The sequence below is a fragment of the Corapipo altera genome, unplaced genomic scaffold (genome assembly GCF_003945725.1).
Source record: "Corapipo altera isolate COAL_440 unplaced genomic scaffold, ASM394572v1 61, whole genome shotgun sequence".
NCBI lineage: Eukaryota > Metazoa > Chordata > Aves > Passeriformes > Pipridae > Corapipo > Corapipo altera.
This window is the reverse complement of record NW_020884910.1, coordinates 6,044,696-6,064,561: the sequence shown is the minus strand read 5'-3', so window position 1 is coordinate 6,064,561 and position 19,866 is coordinate 6,044,696. Positions and strand designations below refer to the sequence as shown.

At 41.2% G+C, this 19,866-nt stretch overlaps 1 protein-coding gene across 3 annotated transcripts in view; it reads left to right on the top strand.

The window, feature by feature from the left end:
• The first annotated feature begins 33 nt into the window (after positions 1-33).
• Positions 34-19,866, top strand: part of GDAP2 (ganglioside induced differentiation associated protein 2) — a 23,220-nt gene continuing 3,387 nt past the window's right edge. The window contains exons 1-12 of one of the 3 annotated variants that reach the window (XM_027653313.1): positions 34-165; positions 1,637-1,883; positions 3,373-3,512; positions 6,606-6,759; positions 8,300-8,388; positions 10,485-10,561; positions 11,172-11,331; positions 12,953-13,103; positions 14,009-14,085; positions 15,444-15,520; positions 16,100-16,239; positions 16,846-16,900. In XM_027653313.1, the coding sequence (XP_027509114.1) occupies positions 1,708-1,883; positions 3,373-3,512; positions 6,606-6,759; positions 8,300-8,388; positions 10,485-10,561; positions 11,172-11,331; positions 12,953-13,103; positions 14,009-14,085; positions 15,444-15,520; positions 16,100-16,239; positions 16,846-16,900 (1,296 nt within the window). In that variant the 5' untranslated portion in view covers positions 34-165; positions 1,637-1,707. Of the gene's footprint in view, positions 166-251; positions 270-1,636; positions 1,884-2,411; positions 2,583-3,372; positions 3,513-6,605; positions 6,760-8,299; positions 8,389-10,484; positions 10,562-11,171; positions 11,332-12,952; positions 13,104-14,008; positions 14,086-15,443; positions 15,521-16,099; positions 16,240-16,845; positions 16,901-19,866 lie in introns of those variants that run through there. The other 2 variants (XM_027653314.1, XM_027653315.1) reach the window with 2 other exon arrangements.

Genomic DNA, 19,866 nt, shown 5'->3' with positions numbered 1-19,866 from the left:
AGTGCGTCACGGCGGGCCCGGCTGGAAGTGCGGCGGCGAAGCTCCGCCCGGGAAGGGAAGCGGAAGCGCGGCGGCCGCGGCGCTTCCCTGGGTGATGTCGCCAGGCGGGCGCCGACTGGGACCCTCTGGCCGGGCGGGGCTGGCGGCGGCTCTGCGGCTCTGCCCGTGAGTTGCCGCGCGGTTCCGCCGGAGGACAGCGCGGGGAGGGAGCGGGTGGAGCCGGGCGGGGGCCCCGGCGATGCGCGGTGCCGGTGTCCTGGGTGTGAGAGGTGGGAGAGGCAGCGCCTCCTCCCAGGCAGGGGCCCCGCACATCGCCTCGGGGGTGTAGGGACCTCCCAGCGCTCTGTGCCCCGTTCCCAGCCCGTCATCCCGCCGGGGCCGCCTCCGCCGCGGGTGGGCCCGGGCACCGAGCGTGGGGGAAATATCCCGGAGCAGCCCCGCTCCTCCTGCCTCTTACCCAGACCTCTACTTTTGGGTGTTCGTCAGGGGGAAGCCGCTGTTGTAGATGAGCTTTTGGTTAGAGCCAGTGCAACCGCTCTTCCCTTCTTGCTCGTCGCTTTTCTCCCAGCTCTTTGTGGCAGAAGTCTTATTTAGATGCTCTTACAGCTGTCTTTGTCCCATTGTCAGCCTTTATTACCCCTGAGTGTGACCTTGGATGCTTGGTTGTTTTGTTTTGTTGTTTTCTCCTAGCTAATGAGCGTGCTTTGTAATCCACGTTTCACAATTACCCCTTGTGGATGCAATCTCTTTTAAATTATTATCCATTATGAACCTGCGGAAAGAGTTAAGTGGTGTGTGTGTGTATGTCAAAACTGAAGTTACTGCCGTGGTTATGTTTGTGCTAGTATGATTCCCTAGTGTAGTTTAGCAGTCACAATGAAAATGTAGTAGCCTTCATCTAGCAACTAGTGTCATCTTAGGCTTTAAAAAAACCTAGCCTGATGCCAGAGTTCAGTTTCAAATTCACTGGGCCAGCATTCAAATTTACAGCTTTATTCTTTCTTGCAAAACTTATTTGGGTGAAGGGGTTTTGTGCCTGAATGCACAACTGTAAGAACTATGTGGCAGTAAGTCTAGTTTGCAGTGGTTCAGAATTCACTGAACTGCAAGGGCTGTATGATTTGGAGGGAAGGAGGATGTTTTCCTAGCTTTGTTTGTAAGGTTTGTGGTTTGGGGGGCGTTGTGGTTTGGGAAGCTGTGTATTTTTTTTCGGTTTTGTTTTTTTCCAAATATGGCCCTGGGCCATATTCCTCTGCAGGAATAGATGATACATACCCTGCTACAGATTTGCTTTTTGTTTAGCTAAAGAAATAACGCTCTTCAGGAAGACTGAGGTCCACTCTACACTTGGGAATTTGTTGTCACTGTTTCCAAAATAAAAGATTACAAGCTAGTTAGACCAATTTAGCAGAGAGGGTGTTTTCACCTTGCACTGTTGGAAAAGGTGTGTCTCACTGCGTTTGCATTGCCTTACTGGTAACAAAACAGAAAGAGGGAGTGCTTTGAGTGAGAAATCAATGTTTTTCTGTTTTCTGCTGGTTGTAATTGCATTGTAGTCTTGTGAGAGGTCTGGCTCCACAGGAGAATTACTTTCAGTGAACAGCTGGTGACCTGGTTTGATTTTCTTTCTTTAAAGCACCTGGAAGACTCCAGTGAGAATTGGAGTGTGATAAGTTAACAGAGAAAGGGAGTTGTTGTTTCCATCCCATGGATCCCTTGGGTGCTCCTTCCCAGTTTGTGGATATTGACACTCTGCCAGGCTGGACTGATGCCTATGAGGCCAAGCAGCTGGACTCGCACCAAAATCCTGTTGGAAAGGCTCAAGTTGATGTTAGATCACCTTTTCCATACAGGAAAGACATCAATGAAAAAATAATCTTATGGTAAGTTCTGTGTGGCCCTGGTGTGTCTGTCATCACTTTTCCATTTACTGCAGGATCTGATTGCCTCATATAATGATCACTGCTGTAGAATAAAGCCTTGAAATCCTCTCTTCTAGAATCAAACATTACAGATCTGGGAAGAAAATAATCTTTTTGTTCTCTATAAATTTGCAAGTCTGAGATTTTGCTCCACCACAGGTTATAAATTGCTTGCTCATAAGCAGTCCTTGATGCAACAGTCTGGAGCTGTACTTCCTACTGTGATGCTGTGTGTTTAATATCAAAACCTAGTTGGACACTTTGATATGAGTTTTTTAATTTTTTTAAAATATACTTGCTGTCTACTAGCTTTTTTCTGTATTCTGCTTTCACTTTTCTGGTTCAAATCAGTATTTCCTTCTTTCATGTGGTTTGGGCACTTCCTCTTCCCCTGCCCCCCATCCTGTGATTTGTCTCCATGAATCTGTTGATAAAGTACAGTGTGCTGAGGTGAACTTACTCCATCCATTTTTATTTACTGTAACTCAGATTCATGAACCTACTATCTAGAAGAATAACTCTTTATTAATCAATGCGAAGAGAAAAGGATTTCTCAGGGACACAGATTCAGAGAACCTCTTTCTGGGTAACACATGCAGGAAATGGGACTGCTCATGGATTTCCTAAACCTGATTAAGTAAAGGAAGAGAGGAGTAAAAGGTTAAACATCTCTTATGACTTGGGCTTGGGTGTAATAAATGTGTGCAGTTTCAACTATTATTTGAATCTCTCCCTGTGCATGGGAATCTTTATTTCCCTTCCTATGCTCTTTGATCCCAAAATCCCTAATGACTGCTGCTGTGACAAAAAGCAGGTCAGTTCTGCTACTCCTCTGTCTCTTACGCATCTCTGCCTTGTTTATCTTCTGCATGTCTGATCCTGAAACAGCAGAATGAACATGATCGAATTGTGGGTTCACAGTTTGGGAACAAAAGCAAAGAAAACTTGTCCAGCTGCAGCATCACTCTAGTGGTCTGAAGAAGAGCAGCAGCAGTAAGGTGCCCTGGATAGTGTGTAAGCAACCCAAAAGAAGTACATTGAAAAAATTGCTGACGATTTGAAAGTAATGTAGCATAAGGATTGTCCTCTTACCTCGAGAGAAAATATGTGGGGTTTTGGAATGTATTATACTCCATCAGTTTAACAAGCTGCTTTGCATGTTTGCTGTCTGAACTGCCCTACGTACAACTAGAACAACTGCCTTTTCTACATGCGTCCCTAAGCTACTGCTGAGGCTGGGAGTTTTTAAGGGACTGACAGTTTGTGTGCAGTCTGTCTTCATCACACAGGGGCAAAGGATGATTCGGCATATCAGGGTGTGCTGCGTTGTGTGGGCACTGGAGTACTGTTAAAGCTTTTCCTGTAACTTGGCATTTCCTTGCTTGTCAGCACTTATTTGAGAATATCCTGCTTAATCGTACATTTAGCCTGCAATAAACTGTTTCCTCAGGAAAGGAGATGTCGCGTTATTGAACTGCACGGCCATTGTAAATACCAGTAATGAGTCTCTCACCGATAAGAATCCAGTATCTGAAAGTATATTCATGCATGCTGGGCCTGACCTGAAGGATGAACTCCAGAAGCTCAAAGGTAAGCGACCAGAGACATTTTTATCTTATTGAAAACTACTGTCCTTGCATAGTACAAAGCATCAGGATTGGGGCATAAACTAAAACGGTACAGCTTAGCCCTCCCCCCAACAGCTGGTGTTAATTGTGGAAAAAAATGGAGGAAATACACGCTAATTAGTCTCTTTTTGCTGTTCACATTCCAGATAATTGAAAATCTGTGGCAGATATTTGAGTTGATGAACCCTTACTTTGTGATACAGTAGTTCCCATTGTTATCTGAAGCCATTTTGAACAGCTAGCTTATCAGACCTTTTGCTCAAGGGACCACTCTTGTACATCTTCAGATTTTGCTTTTATACTGTTCAGTGTGTTTACACAGTGAAGATGAGAATTGAAGTTCACCATTGCAAAAATTAAGTGGATTCTATTATACACTTTGTGTATCCTCTTTCAGGATATTAAAATACACACAGTCTTTCAGGAAACTATAACAATAATTGATGAATTGATAAAACACTGCATGTCTAAATAAAGTCCTTGTGCCTGCTTAAATTGATTGATTCACTTGTCTCTTGTGAACAACAAGTTACTTTATTGGAAAGTTACAAGACCAGCCCTAATGCAAGGCTATTCTGGAAATGGATGAGGTTTGCCTGGATTCTTTATTAACAGAGTTTATGGCTGACAATGAGATTTAAAAATACATGGCTTTTTTTTCATCAAACAGGCACAGGAAATAAGGGAGGAACAAATAGTTTATAGTTATCCAAGGTCATAGAGAAGTCTAATAATGTTCACAGGTAAAAATTCACATTTATAGTTATGGTACTGAGCTGAATTTTGAGACTAACCAGTCCCTGTGCAGTACTGCTCACTCTGTTGGGAAACAGCTCAGTCTCCATATGTAGTAACAAAATGATAGAAGAGCCATAATATTTTTAAGTTAAACTCTCTGTAGCTTAAACTACAAATGAATAGACATCCTCTGTTCTTATAAAATTATGCTTTGCTGATTCTACTTGCCTTTTGTGAATAATCTGGAAGTAAAACAGGAGGAACAGTAGCCATTTCATAGCAGTGAAAGTTCAGTGTGTCCTGTGGGTGGAAATGACTGTTAAAATCCACCAGGTGCCATAGAATAGTCAGGAGCCTGCTATGTACTCCAGAATCCAAACAAAATTGGGTTTCTCGTGTGCACTGTGAGGTGGGAAGAGAGGGACAACATTTCAAAGAGTCCTTAAAGTTTGAGATCTGTCAGCTCTGTAGGGAGTTGTTGGGCTTAGCTTCTTAAATTCCCTTTTACCATGCTGAATTATGTGTAGTTTTGCATCCTCCACCCCAGTGAAGACACTGGTGTCTTCTCACTCTAATGCATTCTGCATTCTGTTCACAACTCCCTGTACATGGCAGTTTTCTTTTGACCTTGTGCCAAGAGCTTTTTGGAAATCGGTTCTTCTGTGACAGCCTACTGACATGTTGTGTGGGGGAGGAAGGAGAGGCTGGGTTACAGCTTCAGCTTTTGAGCACCCAAAATGTATTTGTCATGGTAGTAGCAGTGGATGGAGAGTCTTAGTTAATAAATTAGTTTACGATTCTTCTTTCACCTCTGCTTCCTTTTTTCCCTCTTTCCCCATTTAGCCTTGAAATTGTTTTCATGGGAGAATGTTTGTGCTGAAAAAGTAAAAATGTATGGTCTGTACTCTAAAGCTGTAAAATGGGTGCGTTTTCAGTTAGGTCTCTCCTGCTTTATTCCTACTGCTTGGTATATATTCACATTTCATAGATTCCAAGAAAAACAGTGATCTTAAAGCATGTGACGTGCTGACCCTTCGAAGGCCTGGTCTTTCTTTAAGGCTCAGCTACCTTATGTGTTCCTGGGAGCAGTGTTAGTTTTGATTAATGCAGAAACACTATAGCCTAGAGTAGGCTTGCAGATGAAGTACTATTGATTGTTTGGCTATCAACACATACTTGTTGCAGTCTAATGAAGACCTTCTGTAACAGCAATGCACAGTAGTCTTCCAACTTCAGTAATGCTTTTTCTCTGCCACACACATTTTGTAGAGGATTCAGAGTCTCCATTTTAAAATTGGAAAAAAGCTATTCTAATGTCTAAAACTTCATAGGATAAAAAATAAGATTTTGACTTTGTTTCCACTTTTACCACAGACCTTGACTTGTGCAGCTCATTTCCCCTGTATCTTAAAATAAGAATAATACATACCGCTCGTTTTAGTTTTTTAAGTTTTGTAGAGATCTCCAGGCAGAAGGCATTGGGAAGTATGAAGTGTTATCTTCTATAAGTGTAGTTAGAGATTACTGATGCCATATCTGGCTGTCCAGAAGTGGAGTGGACTAGACTTCACTAGGTGAAGAAGGGGAGTTCTAGCAGACTTTTCTTCCAGGTGCCGAAGGAAAAACAGACTTCAAACACAGTATCTGTTTCCAGAGTATGTAACTGGAGGGTGCTCTGAATGGAACAATTAAATGTATTGCTTGAATTTCCTTGCCTTGGGATGAGACATCTAGTCTGTCAAGAAAGTATGATCTCCATGAGAATCATATGTCTGCCTTGTGGACAGGAAAAACTTGCGAAACAAAGCAAGATACCTCATTCTGGGAGTATAAATGGAACAAATGCTTGATCTATTCATTTTTAATAGCTTTGCCAGCAACTGGTTTGTTTAAGGAGACTTGTAATAATTTTATCCAAAAAACAGTCTCCCCAAACCAAGTTGTTAAATTCAGAAGGACTTTTTATTGCTGGCTGTATAGTATATTTGTACATCAGTTCTCTGCACATTATTAAATCATTTCTTCTCTGGCTGTGTAGTTAAGGCACTGCAATTAAAACAGCATTTCTGGCAGTTTCTGGTTTGTCCTTATATGCATAGTTTTAAAATGAAGAGGAATGAGCACAGTTCTCTCCTCCTCGGCCTGCCTAGATGCTGCTAAGCAGCTGGTATGGGATAGGGTGCTATCCTTAATATTTGATGTCTTAAGCACTGACTTATATATGAAGTTGTCTGACTTCAGGAAGTCAGGGGCTCGAGTACTTCTGGCTTTCTTACCATGACATAGACATTTATGTTTGTGTTTTATTTTTTCTCAGGTTGCAGGACAGGCGAGGCTAAACTCACCAAAGGGTTTAATTTGGCTGCACGTTTCATCATTCACACAGTGGGACCCAAGTACAAGAGCCGGTATCGCACCGCGGCCGAGAGTTCTCTGTACAGCTGTTACCGCAACGTCTTGCAGCTCGCAAAGTAAGCACACCACAAGTTGCACAAGGGTTTGCCATCTGTGCTACATCTGTTCTAGAAACTCAGGTCTGCACAAAGGCCAAATGTCTGTGCATACCTTCCTGTGTGAACCGGGTTTGGTTAAGGACATGAAAACATTAGTGACTTCATTTATGCTTGATGCCTTTTGTTATCTGTGCTGCGGTGTAGATAAAATGCAAAGAGAGATCTGAGCTGGTTCAAGTCCTGAAACAGTGTAGCTAGAGCTGTGCAGCATTCAGTTACTCAAAGGAGAAACAGCATTAATGATTGCATTGGGTTCTGTGCAGCAAAAAGCTTTAAATGAGCTCGCTCCAGCAACAACTTCATGTGTGTCTGCAGCCATGTGGATAAACCCACAGGTAGATCTGACTGCTCTATCAGTTCATAAATTTGACCTCTCTGCCTTCATACAAAAGAAACCTAAAATTTCAAGTCAAGGTGTAAGGTTACTTGTAAATCTACAGTTGCTGCAGCTGGGTTTTTAGTTTTTTCCTCTTTCATCACTGGTATTTTCTACTTCCTCTTAACTAACAGGTTTGGGTTTTTTTCTATTTTTCTGTGTTTTTTCCTGTATTCTGTTCTTCTCCTGTGACAGCTGTTGTAATGGTAGCAGTCAGAAAATATACCTGAACAACAGCAATGTCGGAAAATATACTTAACAATGTCATACGGTTGGGAAGATCAATACTTCCAGGGCTGGACTGTGCATTACAGTGCAGTAGTAACTGTTTCATAATCAAGATTACAGCTAAAGTTTCTAGCATGTACCAGTTTTGTTCTACCTCAGAAGTAACAAGCAAAGTCAGGCCCGGATTGAAACATGTTGAAAACAATTTTAAAATTCTGATAGTTCTGCATACAGAATGCCTTTCAGTCAATCTATTTTCTAGAGTTACTTTGAATGTTTGTGAAATTGTCTACAAACTGAGCTTGGTTAAACTTCTCTGATGACAGTTGTTGACAGCTCTGCTTTACTCTTCTGAAAATTTGGCTCAGTGCTGGAAGCATCCTACTGATTTTAAAGTATGCGTCACTTCATTCTGATGATTTTCTAATCATAGGTAGGGTTGAGTAAGCCACGTCCAGACCTCTAACAAAACAAGAAATAGGTCAGGTGAGGGAACAAAGGAGTGTTTGCAATACAGAGCACCTTCTTTTTCTTTCCTTCTCCTCACTGTCAGTCCTGTACAGGAAGGAAAGTAATTTGGAAAGGATTACAGGGAGCTTGAGGGAAGAACTTAATTTAGGATACAAGAAACTGCAAGAACAATGTAGCTGAGGTGGGAGGAGAAACCTGAGAACAAACACCAGAGGAAACTGTGTGCAATAATTAATGGTTCTCTCCTTCTCTGCTTAATGGTGGTATGTATACATCTTGCCAGGGGAGAATCCTGCAAAAACCTGAAAGAGGGTTACTGCTGCATAAAGCCAGGGAAAAATTATTGGTGTTACCTACTGTGGTGACAGACATTTGTTCACACCTGACCATATATTCATTTGTGTCTCTTTTTCTGTATTTCAGGGAACAGGCAATGTGCTCTGTAGGATTTTGTGTCATTAACTCTCTGAAAAGATGCTACCCCTTGGAGGATGCAACCCACATAGCACTGCGTAAGTTTGTTGGAAAGAAACATAAACTGTGAAAGTATTCAGCAGGTCACTTACCTCTGATGGATTGCTGTTGATATGGGGAAACCTTTTTTTAGGGGTCTGTAGTTGTTAGAGGCTGTAAAAAGGCCTTCCGTGGTTGATCAGGAAATGGAAGCTAAAAACAAATGAACCTTTCTCTGTTGGGAGATCATCAGTAAGGATCCACGAGTATTTGTGCTGGAACTTGCAGGCTTCAATGTATTAATTAATAACCTTGAACAGGTGCTGAACAGTGAGGTGAGAGAGTTTGCTGGTAATAGAAAATTGTTCAGAATAGCAAAGATGAGGCCTTACTGTTGAATAGTTATAAACGGACCTCAAGCAACAGTGAATTTGATCTGCTGTTTGAGTGTCATCAGCATATCCAACTGTAAACTGATATTCTTCCTGACCTACTCCTACACGCTTCTGCCTTCACATGAAAAACGATGGGCTAACCTTAGGGAGCAAAACACTGAGATTATAATAGTTCCATGGAAACAAGGGCTCAAAAGGAGTTCAAAACAGCAAGCTGAGTAAGACACAACAAAATTAAGAATGTTATGCAATGAATCTGTGCTTTGTTCACCCTTTAAAGATGTACATTCAAAAAGAATATGCTAGAGAGAGAAATTGAGGAGGTAAACAAGAATAGGAAAAGGCAAGAAATAGCAAAGTAAGCTAAAGTCTCTTTCTGAGTGGAATATACTGAACTTGAAGGGAGCGTGGGAGATGTCTATAAATTCGTAAGTGGCATGGAAATGGTGAATAGGAATCAGCTGTTCCCTGTCTCCCAATGTAAGAACCACCAAACAAATCCAGTATGAATCAGATTCAGAGCAAACAAGGGGAAATGGTTCTTCTGCTTTAGCTATTTGTTTTATGGAACTTCTTACTAAAAATCATTGCGAAAAGTTTTCAAATTGCCTTGTGTTCAAGAGAAAACTCTATTAAAGAAAAAAAATGAAGACTACTGAAAAGAAATCAGAAAATTTCCTAGGCTGAAAAAAATCAGACAATAATGTTATACTCACCTGGTTCTTACTTTTCCCTTGTCTCTTGTTCATTTCTATTGGCCTGCTTCCGTCTGCTTTTCACCAGGCAGTATCTGGAGCTTCCTGCAGGGTGGTACTGCATGATAGGAAAGTTGTTGCAGATGGAAAGAGTGGATTTTCCTCTTGCTGTGCAAGCTGACTGGAGAAATCTCTCTTACCCTCTGTTTAGCAGAGATGCTGGTGCTGGAGAAACAGATTAGTCCATTGTTTTCTCCGCTGTCTGCCTGTTGATTGAGACATCTGAAAAGATCTGCTAACATGCATTCAAAACTTTTTGCTGTGGAACTGCACGACTGCATTTGTTATGTAAAGTAATGTTGCAGGTCAACCCAATTATAGGTGAATTTCTCTTCAGGAAGTATTTGAAAATAGCTCTTTTTTTCCTTCTTCTGTCTCTTGAACTCCCACTAGGGTATTTTGTGTAGAGTAACTTCTTTCATTGCTGTCTTCTGTTCTCTCTGTAGGGCTATGTGCTACTTGATAAAATACTGCTAAATCAACCAATTTGTTTGGACACTTTCTATCATGATTTACAAATATAATTTTTTGTATGCCTCTCTGGCCTAGCTGGCTCCAGAGATTTTGTGTTGCTAACCCTATCTCAGACCACCTTCTGCTCTAGCTTGCTTATATTGCTTGCCTGATAACTTAGGGCACAGTGACTTGTTCTAGGGTCATAGCAATTTGCACAGGGCTCTCTAAGGGAAGGATTTGTCTTGATTTTTCAGGGCCGTAGAATCACATTTCACAGTCTGAGGAATGTCTAGTAAGTTAAAATCAAAGAGAGACTTTTTCTCCATTTGTGTCTATCACTAAAGGGAGTGAGTGGAAGTGGAACTTCCAGTATGGCCTATACCTCATTTGGTGTGTTAAACTACCACTTAATCCACGCTTGCCTACAGCCTGGAACAAGTTTGTATGAGTACTGATGGCTCTCTCCTCTTCCCTCTGAGTTCTTCACTTGTAGTTTTGTGTGTAGATTTCTCCTCCTGTTTCGCTAACTACATTTAATCTTCCTTGCAGGCACAGTTAGAAGGTTTCTGGAGATTCATGGAGAGACTCTGGAGAAGGTGGTGTTTGCTGTTTCTGAGCTTGAAGAGGTACCTCCTTGGTGTTCATTCCACCAAAATTCATGTGCATGTTTGATATTTTCTGCAGCAGCGTTAACTCCTGCATTGTAAAGCTGGATTTGGATTTCCACCTCGGATCACATAGACTTTTGGTCTTACAGGCATCCTTCTGTCCCCTACTAGCACAGCCTCTTTTCCAGTAGTGTTTATACTCTTAGCAGTCACTGTGGACATGTTCGGAACCTTTTTGCTTCTGGCTTCCATGTTTCTGAGTCATGGACAGGAACCAGTACTAGTACTGATATCTGTTAGCCAGAAAGGAAATTCCTCATACAAAATTCCTCCTTACACAAACATGTGCTTTAAGAGGGCCAGTTTAGCTTGCCTGCAGATCACCTACAGATATCTTAAACGCTGCTTGCTGACTTGTTGAAATAGCAAACTTGACATTTAATGATCTGTATTCTGAGAGATGTTGGCAGTTTGACTATTGACCTCTCTTGTACATTGGGCTTGCTAATGGCAGTTCCTGGGCAGAACACCCACGCTGTGTTCAGGCTGCCTGCTGCGAAGGCAGACACTGTTTAACTGAAGAACAAGGATGCGTGATAGGCCCTTCACGCATTTTTCTTGTTTGTAGGCCACTTACCAGAAGTTGCTGCCTCTGTATTTTCCAAGATCGCTGGAAGAAGAGATACAATCCTTACCTTACCTCCCTGCAGATATTGGCAATGCAGAAGGGGAGCCTGTAGTACCAGAGCGGCAGATCAGGATTACGGAAAAGCCGGGTGTTCCGGATGGTGAGTTCTTAACTGAACTTTGGAATAAGTATCTCTGTGTGAAAATCAGTGGGGAAAAAAAAGAAAAAGAAGCAGAGAGATGTTTTCCTACCTCAGTTCGCCTAAGGCAGGTTTTAATGATTCCAGTTGTCAAGCTGCCTCATTGGCTTCATGGGTTCCACAGCAGTAACTTCTGCCATGTTGTGTAGAGTGGTGTGGTTAGAGGATGCAGTAGAGCTGTTCTGTCTTTCTTGTGGGGAGAGGTGGGGTAGTTCATTCCCTTTGTAAATTTTCTTCCAAAGTGATTAGAGCCTTTGAAGGTTTTTTGCAGAATCTCATGCAGCCCCTAACTGAAAAAGGCATTATAGTTAATGGTCTGTCTTGTATACTAGCAAAGTGTTGCTTATCGTATCATTCTATTGATATGCATCAAACCAGTAGATATGTAGTGAAAACTAGCCAAAACTCCCTAAAATGTAGAAGAACTAGATCAACCCAGAGATCAGAGTTTGGAAATGGGTATCAAAGCTTGGTGAAAGTCTTTGTAAAGAGGTTGCCTAGATGTCAGGATTGAGGTGAGATATGTATAGCAAAGCAATTTAATATATAAATGAACATAGCAGGCACATTCTGCCTTATTTATTAAGGAGCAATGTGAAAGTTTTACACTTCTTCAAGCAAAGCCTGAAATCATCAAAAGCAGACAACTTGGAATGAATGTCAAAGATTTTCTGCTTTTGCATAGCCTGTTGGGTTAAGGCTGAATATGCAGTGAGGATACAGACAACTTAATTTTCCTGTTCACAGTTTGATACCTACTGTACCTATTCCTGCTGATCAGACTCCAATCTTTTTTTTTTCCCTGTGCAACCTGCTGGTTAGAGTGATATTTGCAGCTGATCAGTGTGAGGTATTCAAACACTAGCTAATACTTAGTGAAATTACTATGTTTGCATATGTAGAAGTGAATTTGTTTAGTGGAATCCTGCACTCTTGTGCTAGTATAGCCTGTCACACTAAAACTGGGAAACTCAGTTCCCATCCAGATTGCCCAGAGAGGTAGTGCTAGAAGCCTTAGCAATATTCCTTGCTGACAAGTGAGCCTGTGCTCTTATATTTCATCACACAGTCATGTTGTAAACAATACTGTCAAAATGTCGAAACTCAGATTACCACCAGCTCTACAGCATTTGTTCAAGAAGTGTCAATGATATAAAAAAAAAGCTAGTGCTTTCTACAGTACAGCTTCTAAATTGAATAAAGCTGCAGCATCTGTGCGTCTGCATACTTATTTTTCCCTCTGTGACAAGTAAGAGAACTGCAAAGCCCAACTCACTCTCTCCAGACCTTGTTTTTCGGGAGAGTTAACCATTATCCCTTTGTTACAAGCTGATGACTAGAACTTCCCAGTTAGTTTTCAGGCAAACCAACATTTTAAGGGAGTCTAGTTACCAATCATATGCTCTAATCTGTCAGGGGTACTAGTGAGGTATCAGAGCCACATCACGGTACGCTGTGGTTTTTGTGTTAGTCTGTAGCACGATGACTGTGTTGGCTCACTGAGACAAATAATAATTCAGCAGCAGCATTGCTGTCCTGTACGCTGCTCGAACGTTTTACACTGCCTTTGTTTCTACTGCAGATGCTTCAGATGAAGAGGGTCTGGAGGCAGATTTGTCTTTCATTGGTTCCCATGCTTTTGCCCGCATGGAGGGAGATGTTGATAAACAGAGACGCCTCATCCTTCAGGGACAGTTGTCAGAGGCAGCACTGCAAAAACAGCATCAGAGGAAGTGAGAATTTGCTTGTCTGTGTGAATATTTTGTATTAGTTAGCTGTTCAGAGGACCAACCCTTATGATGACTTTATCTGTAAAGCCTAATCTTCCAGCAAGTAAATACCGGTAAAACCTGGTGTCACCCTGGATTGATGTGGTAGCCTCTTTGGCCTGAAGGGAGAAGGGAAGGGGCAGTACAAGGAAAAGGGAAGCTCTTGATGAACCCAGTAGCATACCCGGTGCATCCAACCAGCTGCCTTATCCGTTTGCCACAAGATGTCACTGTTTTGTCACCGCTTTTTGTAGAGGGGTCACCTGCTTTCAATACTGCTCGCTCCTGAGGCTCTGGGCAGATAGCAAAACAGTTTTATTTTATTTATCAAATGGTATCCACCTTCCCACTGTGGTAACCCTAATGTGCATAATCACTTCTTTAGAAACTAATTCCACGCTGGAGACCTCTTGAGGCGTGGTGTTTGGCTTGTTTTGTCAGATAAGGCACACCACTCAAAGGGAGATAAAAATCCGTATTTGACACTGGTTGCTGTGTTGTTGTGTTTGACTTCTAGACTTTTTAAAGACATTTTCTTTTTTTTCTGTCTTTTAAACACTGACATATTTAAATGGAAAAACCTCTGAGATCTTTTCAGCCCAAATGCAATGCCACTATTCTAACTAGTTGAGGTGTGTTTGTTGCCCTAGTGAAAACCACTAGGTATGTAACTAGGGCACTCAATTTTATTTTTTTAACACTTCCTTCTTTAACAACTTGCTAGTTGCTCCATAGGTTGGAAAATCGATTACAGAGAGAGGTCAGTCAGAAAAAGCTTGTTTTGTTGTTCCTGTCCCATATATCTTTTCAGAATTCTAATGCTAGTCCAAAGGGGGATGAGATCTGACCAGATGTTTTTAACTTTCTAGTTATAATCGCTGGCTGTGTCAGGCAAGAGCTGAAGACCTCTCAGACATTGCTTCTCTCAAAGCCTTGTACCAGACAGGTAAGTTCAGGGTACTGATGACTGAGGTATACCATCTTAAAGTAAAAATACAAAATACAGTATTTTCTGTGGTGTTGCATATACAGTGGGTCATGCTGTTAAGATAGAAGGCTGACCAAGAACTAGGCAACACCTCTGCAGTAAAGCAGTAGTTCTGTCTTGATTGGTGTGAAAGACTGTGTGGTAAACTTCTAAACTGCTCTGCTTTAACACTCTGAGGCTACATGCATTACTGAATTACTGTAGGTTTAAATGTAAATCAGTACTATTAGATTAAGCCAATGCATAAGGTGCTCTGTGTGAGATAGTTCTTATTTTGGTCTGAATTACCTATACCCTTTTGTTACAAAGAAATGAATGTTGCTTTCAGATGGTTAGTGTAGAGCATAGGCAGTTACTAAAGCAACTTTTAACACAGCTCTCTTGAACAAAATGACTTGCTTTATTTCCCTCAGATCAGGTATGTGTTGCTCTCCTCTGTATGCCTCTTCTAGTACTGGTGGCCCAGTACCATGGGAAGCACCTTTTGCAACCTTGAGTTCAGTAGATGGGGAGATTAGGGAGAAATTCAACAAGCCGGTGGAGGGTTCAGTGAAAGAAAACAGCTGCAAGGTCTTTGCAGCCCGGGAAGCGGAGGTGGGGAACCTAACTCTTCAGTGCACTTTAGATCTTTAATTAGCATCATATTTGGACACAAAATTTGCCATAGACTCAATGGCTTATTGGTGCTTTGCACAAGGATGGGAAGAAACAGGCAAGTAGTCAGGTGTCAAAAAGCATAGCTGTGTTTCTGCAGAGAAAGTCTTTCAACACTTTGGCTGATATCTTTGGCCTCCTGAAAATCCAGATGCTTACCTTGATCTTTGTGCAAATACAAAGGCTGTGTGATACCTTCTGCTCAGTAGCTGCAAATTTAAGTTCTTTTGTTTGCCTTAAACAAGGCTGTGTGGGCTGCAGGAGGACCATAAGGTGTGCTCTGGGAATCAGTGCATTTTATTTTGGAACTTGGTTTCTTGGAAGAAATTTGCTTCAGTGGTAGAACTCCAAGTGAAGTTTGTTTGGGTTTCTTTAAATAAAAAACATATTATTACTTGATATTTGGGTAAATATGGAGTATACAGGCAACATAAAATTGTAGTCCTTAAAACTTAACTTTTCAGATGTGATGCATGCTCTTTTGGATCAGAATAAGTACTGGTATAGTGAGAGCAGTAACTCTAAGCATATTTCCTCTGTTGGAAACCAGGTGCATTGCAAAAATTCTGAGCTGTGGCTAGTTCTCCCTGGTTTGAAAGGGACCAACTCCAAAACTTGGCATGACTGAGAGGAGTTGAGACGTATTTTTCTTTCTTTTGCAGGTGTAGATAACTGTGGCCGCACAGTGATGGTGGTGGTTGGAAGGAATATCCCTGTAACATTGATAGACATGGAAAAGGTAAGGCTTTGTAAAACCAGAGTTGTGTAGGTTGCATGTGAAATGTTCAGAATGTAAGAGGCTAATTATAAGAATAGTTCAGTGTTAATACTAGAAACATTATCTGTAGAAAACTTAAAAGATATTAAATAGAAATTTATTTTATAGGCAGATAAAAGTATGTATTCCCTTACAAAGCTACATGTGCTTTGGGGTGACACTTTTCAGTTAGATACTGGTCTGTTTGTGGAAAAAATAGGGCTGATATGGACTCCTTTTTCTTCTCAAGAAGGAAGAGACTTGCCCTGCTTCTGTAACTGCCAAGACATGAAGAGTGAAATGTAATGAGTCAAATTAGTTTTTCATGGAAACGGCAAGAATGTATCTCCATCTGTGAGGTCAGATAGGGAAAAAAGACATCCAGGTTACTACAGTCAAGTTGAAGACTTGGAATGTTGGCCCTGCTTTTGTAGCTGAAACATAATGCCATCCAGCCTCATGATTCCTGATTTCGAGATGAATTAAAGGAAGCAAATTAAGGTGTAATGCAACTGTGAAAGGGTTCTTTGCAAATATGAATTTCATTTCTTTCTGTCTTAGGCTCTCCTATATTTCATCCATGTCATGGATCATATTGCAGTGAAGGAATATGTCCTGGTGTACTTCCATACGCTCACAAATGATTACAATCAACTAGACTCTAATTTCTTGAAGAAACTCTATGATGTTGTTGATGCCAAGTAAGTGTTGATAGGAGAAGAACACATTCTGGTCTTCCACTGTGCTATGCAAATATTTGTCATTCCCTGTATGTGGTTTCCCGTTTATTTGTGACAGAGTTTTGCTGGGACAAAGACCTAAATGACTTACAAAGGCAAGAAAAAGGAAGATTGTTTTCTTTCCTTCTCCAAACCATCTGTTAAACCAGAAGTTCTGTCCTCTGCAGTCTCCCTTTTGGAGCTGTTAGGGAGGTACACTGGTTGTATTGTCTGTCAGTATCCAAAGCTGGAGCATTTGGAGCCTGGCTTTATTGATGTTGCTAGTTTTAAGGGAAGAGGCCTGGGTAAAACTGGCATCATAATTTGTCCTTAACTTCCTTTCACTGTCCACTTGAAAGACTGCAGGCTGTGATGTCTTTGAAAAATAACCATTCTGCTTTGCTGCTTTTTTTCTTCCTCTTCTTTTACCTTTACATTTACTTTTTGGTATCTGTCCTTACATTAAATCTAACTTTTTAAAATTACATCACAGGCACTTAAGCAAAATTATCTGTTTTGACAGTTGGGTTGTGTAGGTGAACTCAATTAGAAGTCTCTTTTAAATAATTTTTTCTCTCTCTAATCCAGGTACAAGAGGAATTTGAAGGCACTATATTTTGTCCACCCAACATTTCGTTCGAAGGTGAGATAAATAGTACAAAAGAAAAGTACATTTTGTGTGTTGGTGGAGTAGCATTTAAGCCTGTAGTATGAGGAATGTGGAGGTATATACATATAGAAGACTTCCAAATGAGGCAGTATCTTCTGGATCCACAGTCAGAACTTGAAATTCATCCTCACCTTTGATCTAGCTGTAGTCTTCCAACCTTTGTGATAAGCTGAACCCCAGTGGGGTGCAAGCTGTCTGTGCCCTGTTTTATCAATCCTCTTAACAGAGAGAGGTGGAAGTTCTGGGTCCTGTTTCTTTCAGAGAGAAAGATTTTGTCCTTGTTGCTGCTGTGTGGTTGGCAGGGTGACAAACCATGATCAAAAACTCTGGAAATTTTTTGTGTAGTTCATGTTCTGAGTGTTTCACCTTTTCTTTCCCCACAAGGGGTATCACATGTGTGCTACGGATCACTTAAGAGCTGCCCTGGTGAGGGCAGAGGGCAGTGTGTCAAGCAGCAGTGAGATTAGTCTGGTTTAGAACGTGTAGTGTAGCAAAGAAAGATGGGAAGAATGCCTTTGATGGAGTGCAGAAAAATCCTGTTAAGCCTTCAGGAGATGAAAAACTGAACTCGTCATGCAGTAAGATGTTACCCTTGGCTATGATCTGTGTGAGGCAACAGAACGTGGAGCTGGCTCCCGTCTGTACTTCATACCCACGACTCATATTGCAGCAGTATGAGTACTTCAGATGAACTGTCAGCAGCAGCCCTTTCTAAAATTTTTGTTTGTCCTATTAAAACAGTTAGAAATGTGATCCTCCATATTCACTTCAGATTAACCTCTGTGTTTATTCTGCTTTTTGCTGACCTTGATTAAATTCAAGAAAATTATATGCCTGGAAAAAAACATCTGTTTGCACATGTTCAGCAGGAATTTCTTTGACTGCTAAATTTCTAGAGAGTCCTTTCTTTGCGTGTGCACAGCTGGGACACCATGAGACTTGGAGCTTCCTTGGTTTTATGTAGTTAAGGCTGAGGCTTCCCAACAGCATACCTTCCAGTTTCAGTTAGGATATTAATTATTCCCACAGGGTACAGATCTGAGGTCTTGCATGCTAGAATTAGAGCTTCCAGCTCTGATACTCCTGAAAATGTAGGAGCTGGCACAGAACATTACTAAGGTCACAAAGTTGAGTGGAAAAGCTGAAGCTAGGGAGCAGTAATATATTAGATTCTCAGCAGCATTTCATCCCCCTCTTCTCTTCCCATACATTTCTGGTTGGTTGAGAAACATTTTTTTTGTGTCTATTGCCATCTTGTCTGTCCCTTTGGAAACTGCAGTGGGACTTGACAGATCTGTGGGGGAAGCAGATGGTGGTGGGAACCAGAGAGGGTGAGAGACACAAAGTTCTTTAACTTGCTGGAAATAGTATTGGTTTGTATCCTATTCTGGCAGCACAGCTGGAGGCAAAAGAGAATGTGTATCCATGTCTTTGTGCCAATGTTTTTTCCAACTGAAGGCAAGTGGGATTGCTGCTGACTGTTGCATGGACTATCAGTTTATGAAACATGATGGGGAATATGCAGCAGAAAGCGTGGGGAAGAAGGTGGCTGCTAAGAGGGAATGATTTTTCTCTCTCCTTTTTTGGCAATTTCAGGGCTCTTGTCCCCATGGAAGATTGCTAGCTCAAAAGCTTCAAATTTCTTCAAAAATGTTTGGCAGGTTCATCTTCCTGTTTGGAGCACTGACTTCCTCCCCAGCAGTAGTGGAAAATACCCCATGCCTCAAATGCAGGAGGAAGGCTTGTGCATTCATGTGACTTCCCAAACACATCACCCTTGTGCATAGATCTCATTCTTAAATCTCTGATATAAACTGTGCATTTTACAGCAGTATTGAATCCTGTCACAGCGAATGGCTGCCATCTGTTAGAGTCGCTTTTGCTTATTTATGGGCTAAAAGGGATCAAGAGGCTTTTCATCATGGCTTTTGGAAACTCAAAAGCCCCTAGAAAAGCATCATACTTCTCAGTGTGCTTCATGATGCCAACAGTGATTCTTTGTTTGGTTTCTAAATATGAAACTGTTGCAAATTATGTCTTTACTGAGGATAATTGCCTGTCTAGAATTCATGGAGTTTGGTATGCAGGGAGGAGGGTTACAGAGTAACTGAAGCAGAGTATGTCATTGTACCGTCTGTTTTTGTACACTGATCCTGAATTCTCTTGTGCTTTTGAAATTTAACTGTTCTTGTGATGAAATAGGCATCAGCAGTTTTTTTAGGCTGGCAGCAGCCCTTGCTGTGTGCACACTTCACTGCCAGGCCTTAGATCAAGATACCCATGAAATGCCAGCACAAGTTCCTTCATACTCTTGCTTGTAAATGTGTTTCTTCTTGTTATTGCTATAGCTGCTGATATAAAAAAAGGGCTTTGGGGGGGCATTTTTTTGTGAAACTTGACTCTCTTCTTCTGAGAATGCTTCAGACCAACCTTTTTGGAGCTCATGGTCTGAGCTGACACCTAAGTGGCTGGATTTGAAACAGTCTCATCCAGAGAAATTCTGTTTTCAGAAATTGGCTGTGAATCAAGAATGTTTCAAAACTGAAACGTGCCTGAATACTCAAATTAGATATTCATAATTATCATAATCTTCGTATTTGTCTTGAACAACTTTTGTCTTGTTTCTTCTATAACAGTCCTAAAAGCAGTTTCTGGAGATCAGATGCCAACATAAAGGTTGTTGCAAATCACTTTTGTCTTTTTTGTATGCAAGCTCCTTCCGATTGCAATAAAATTTCCCAGATTTCAGTAAGTTTGAGATATGACCAAGTTAAAGCATTAGTGACACACCTAATCTGTGTTGTGCTGGTTTTCTGTAGGAGACAACTGATACTTTTAACTGCGGTTTTATATCTTGGCAGAATTACTTTGATAGCCTTTTATTCAGAACATCAGGACATGAAAAATGAAAGAAAACTTCAGCAGATGTCTAGATTTTT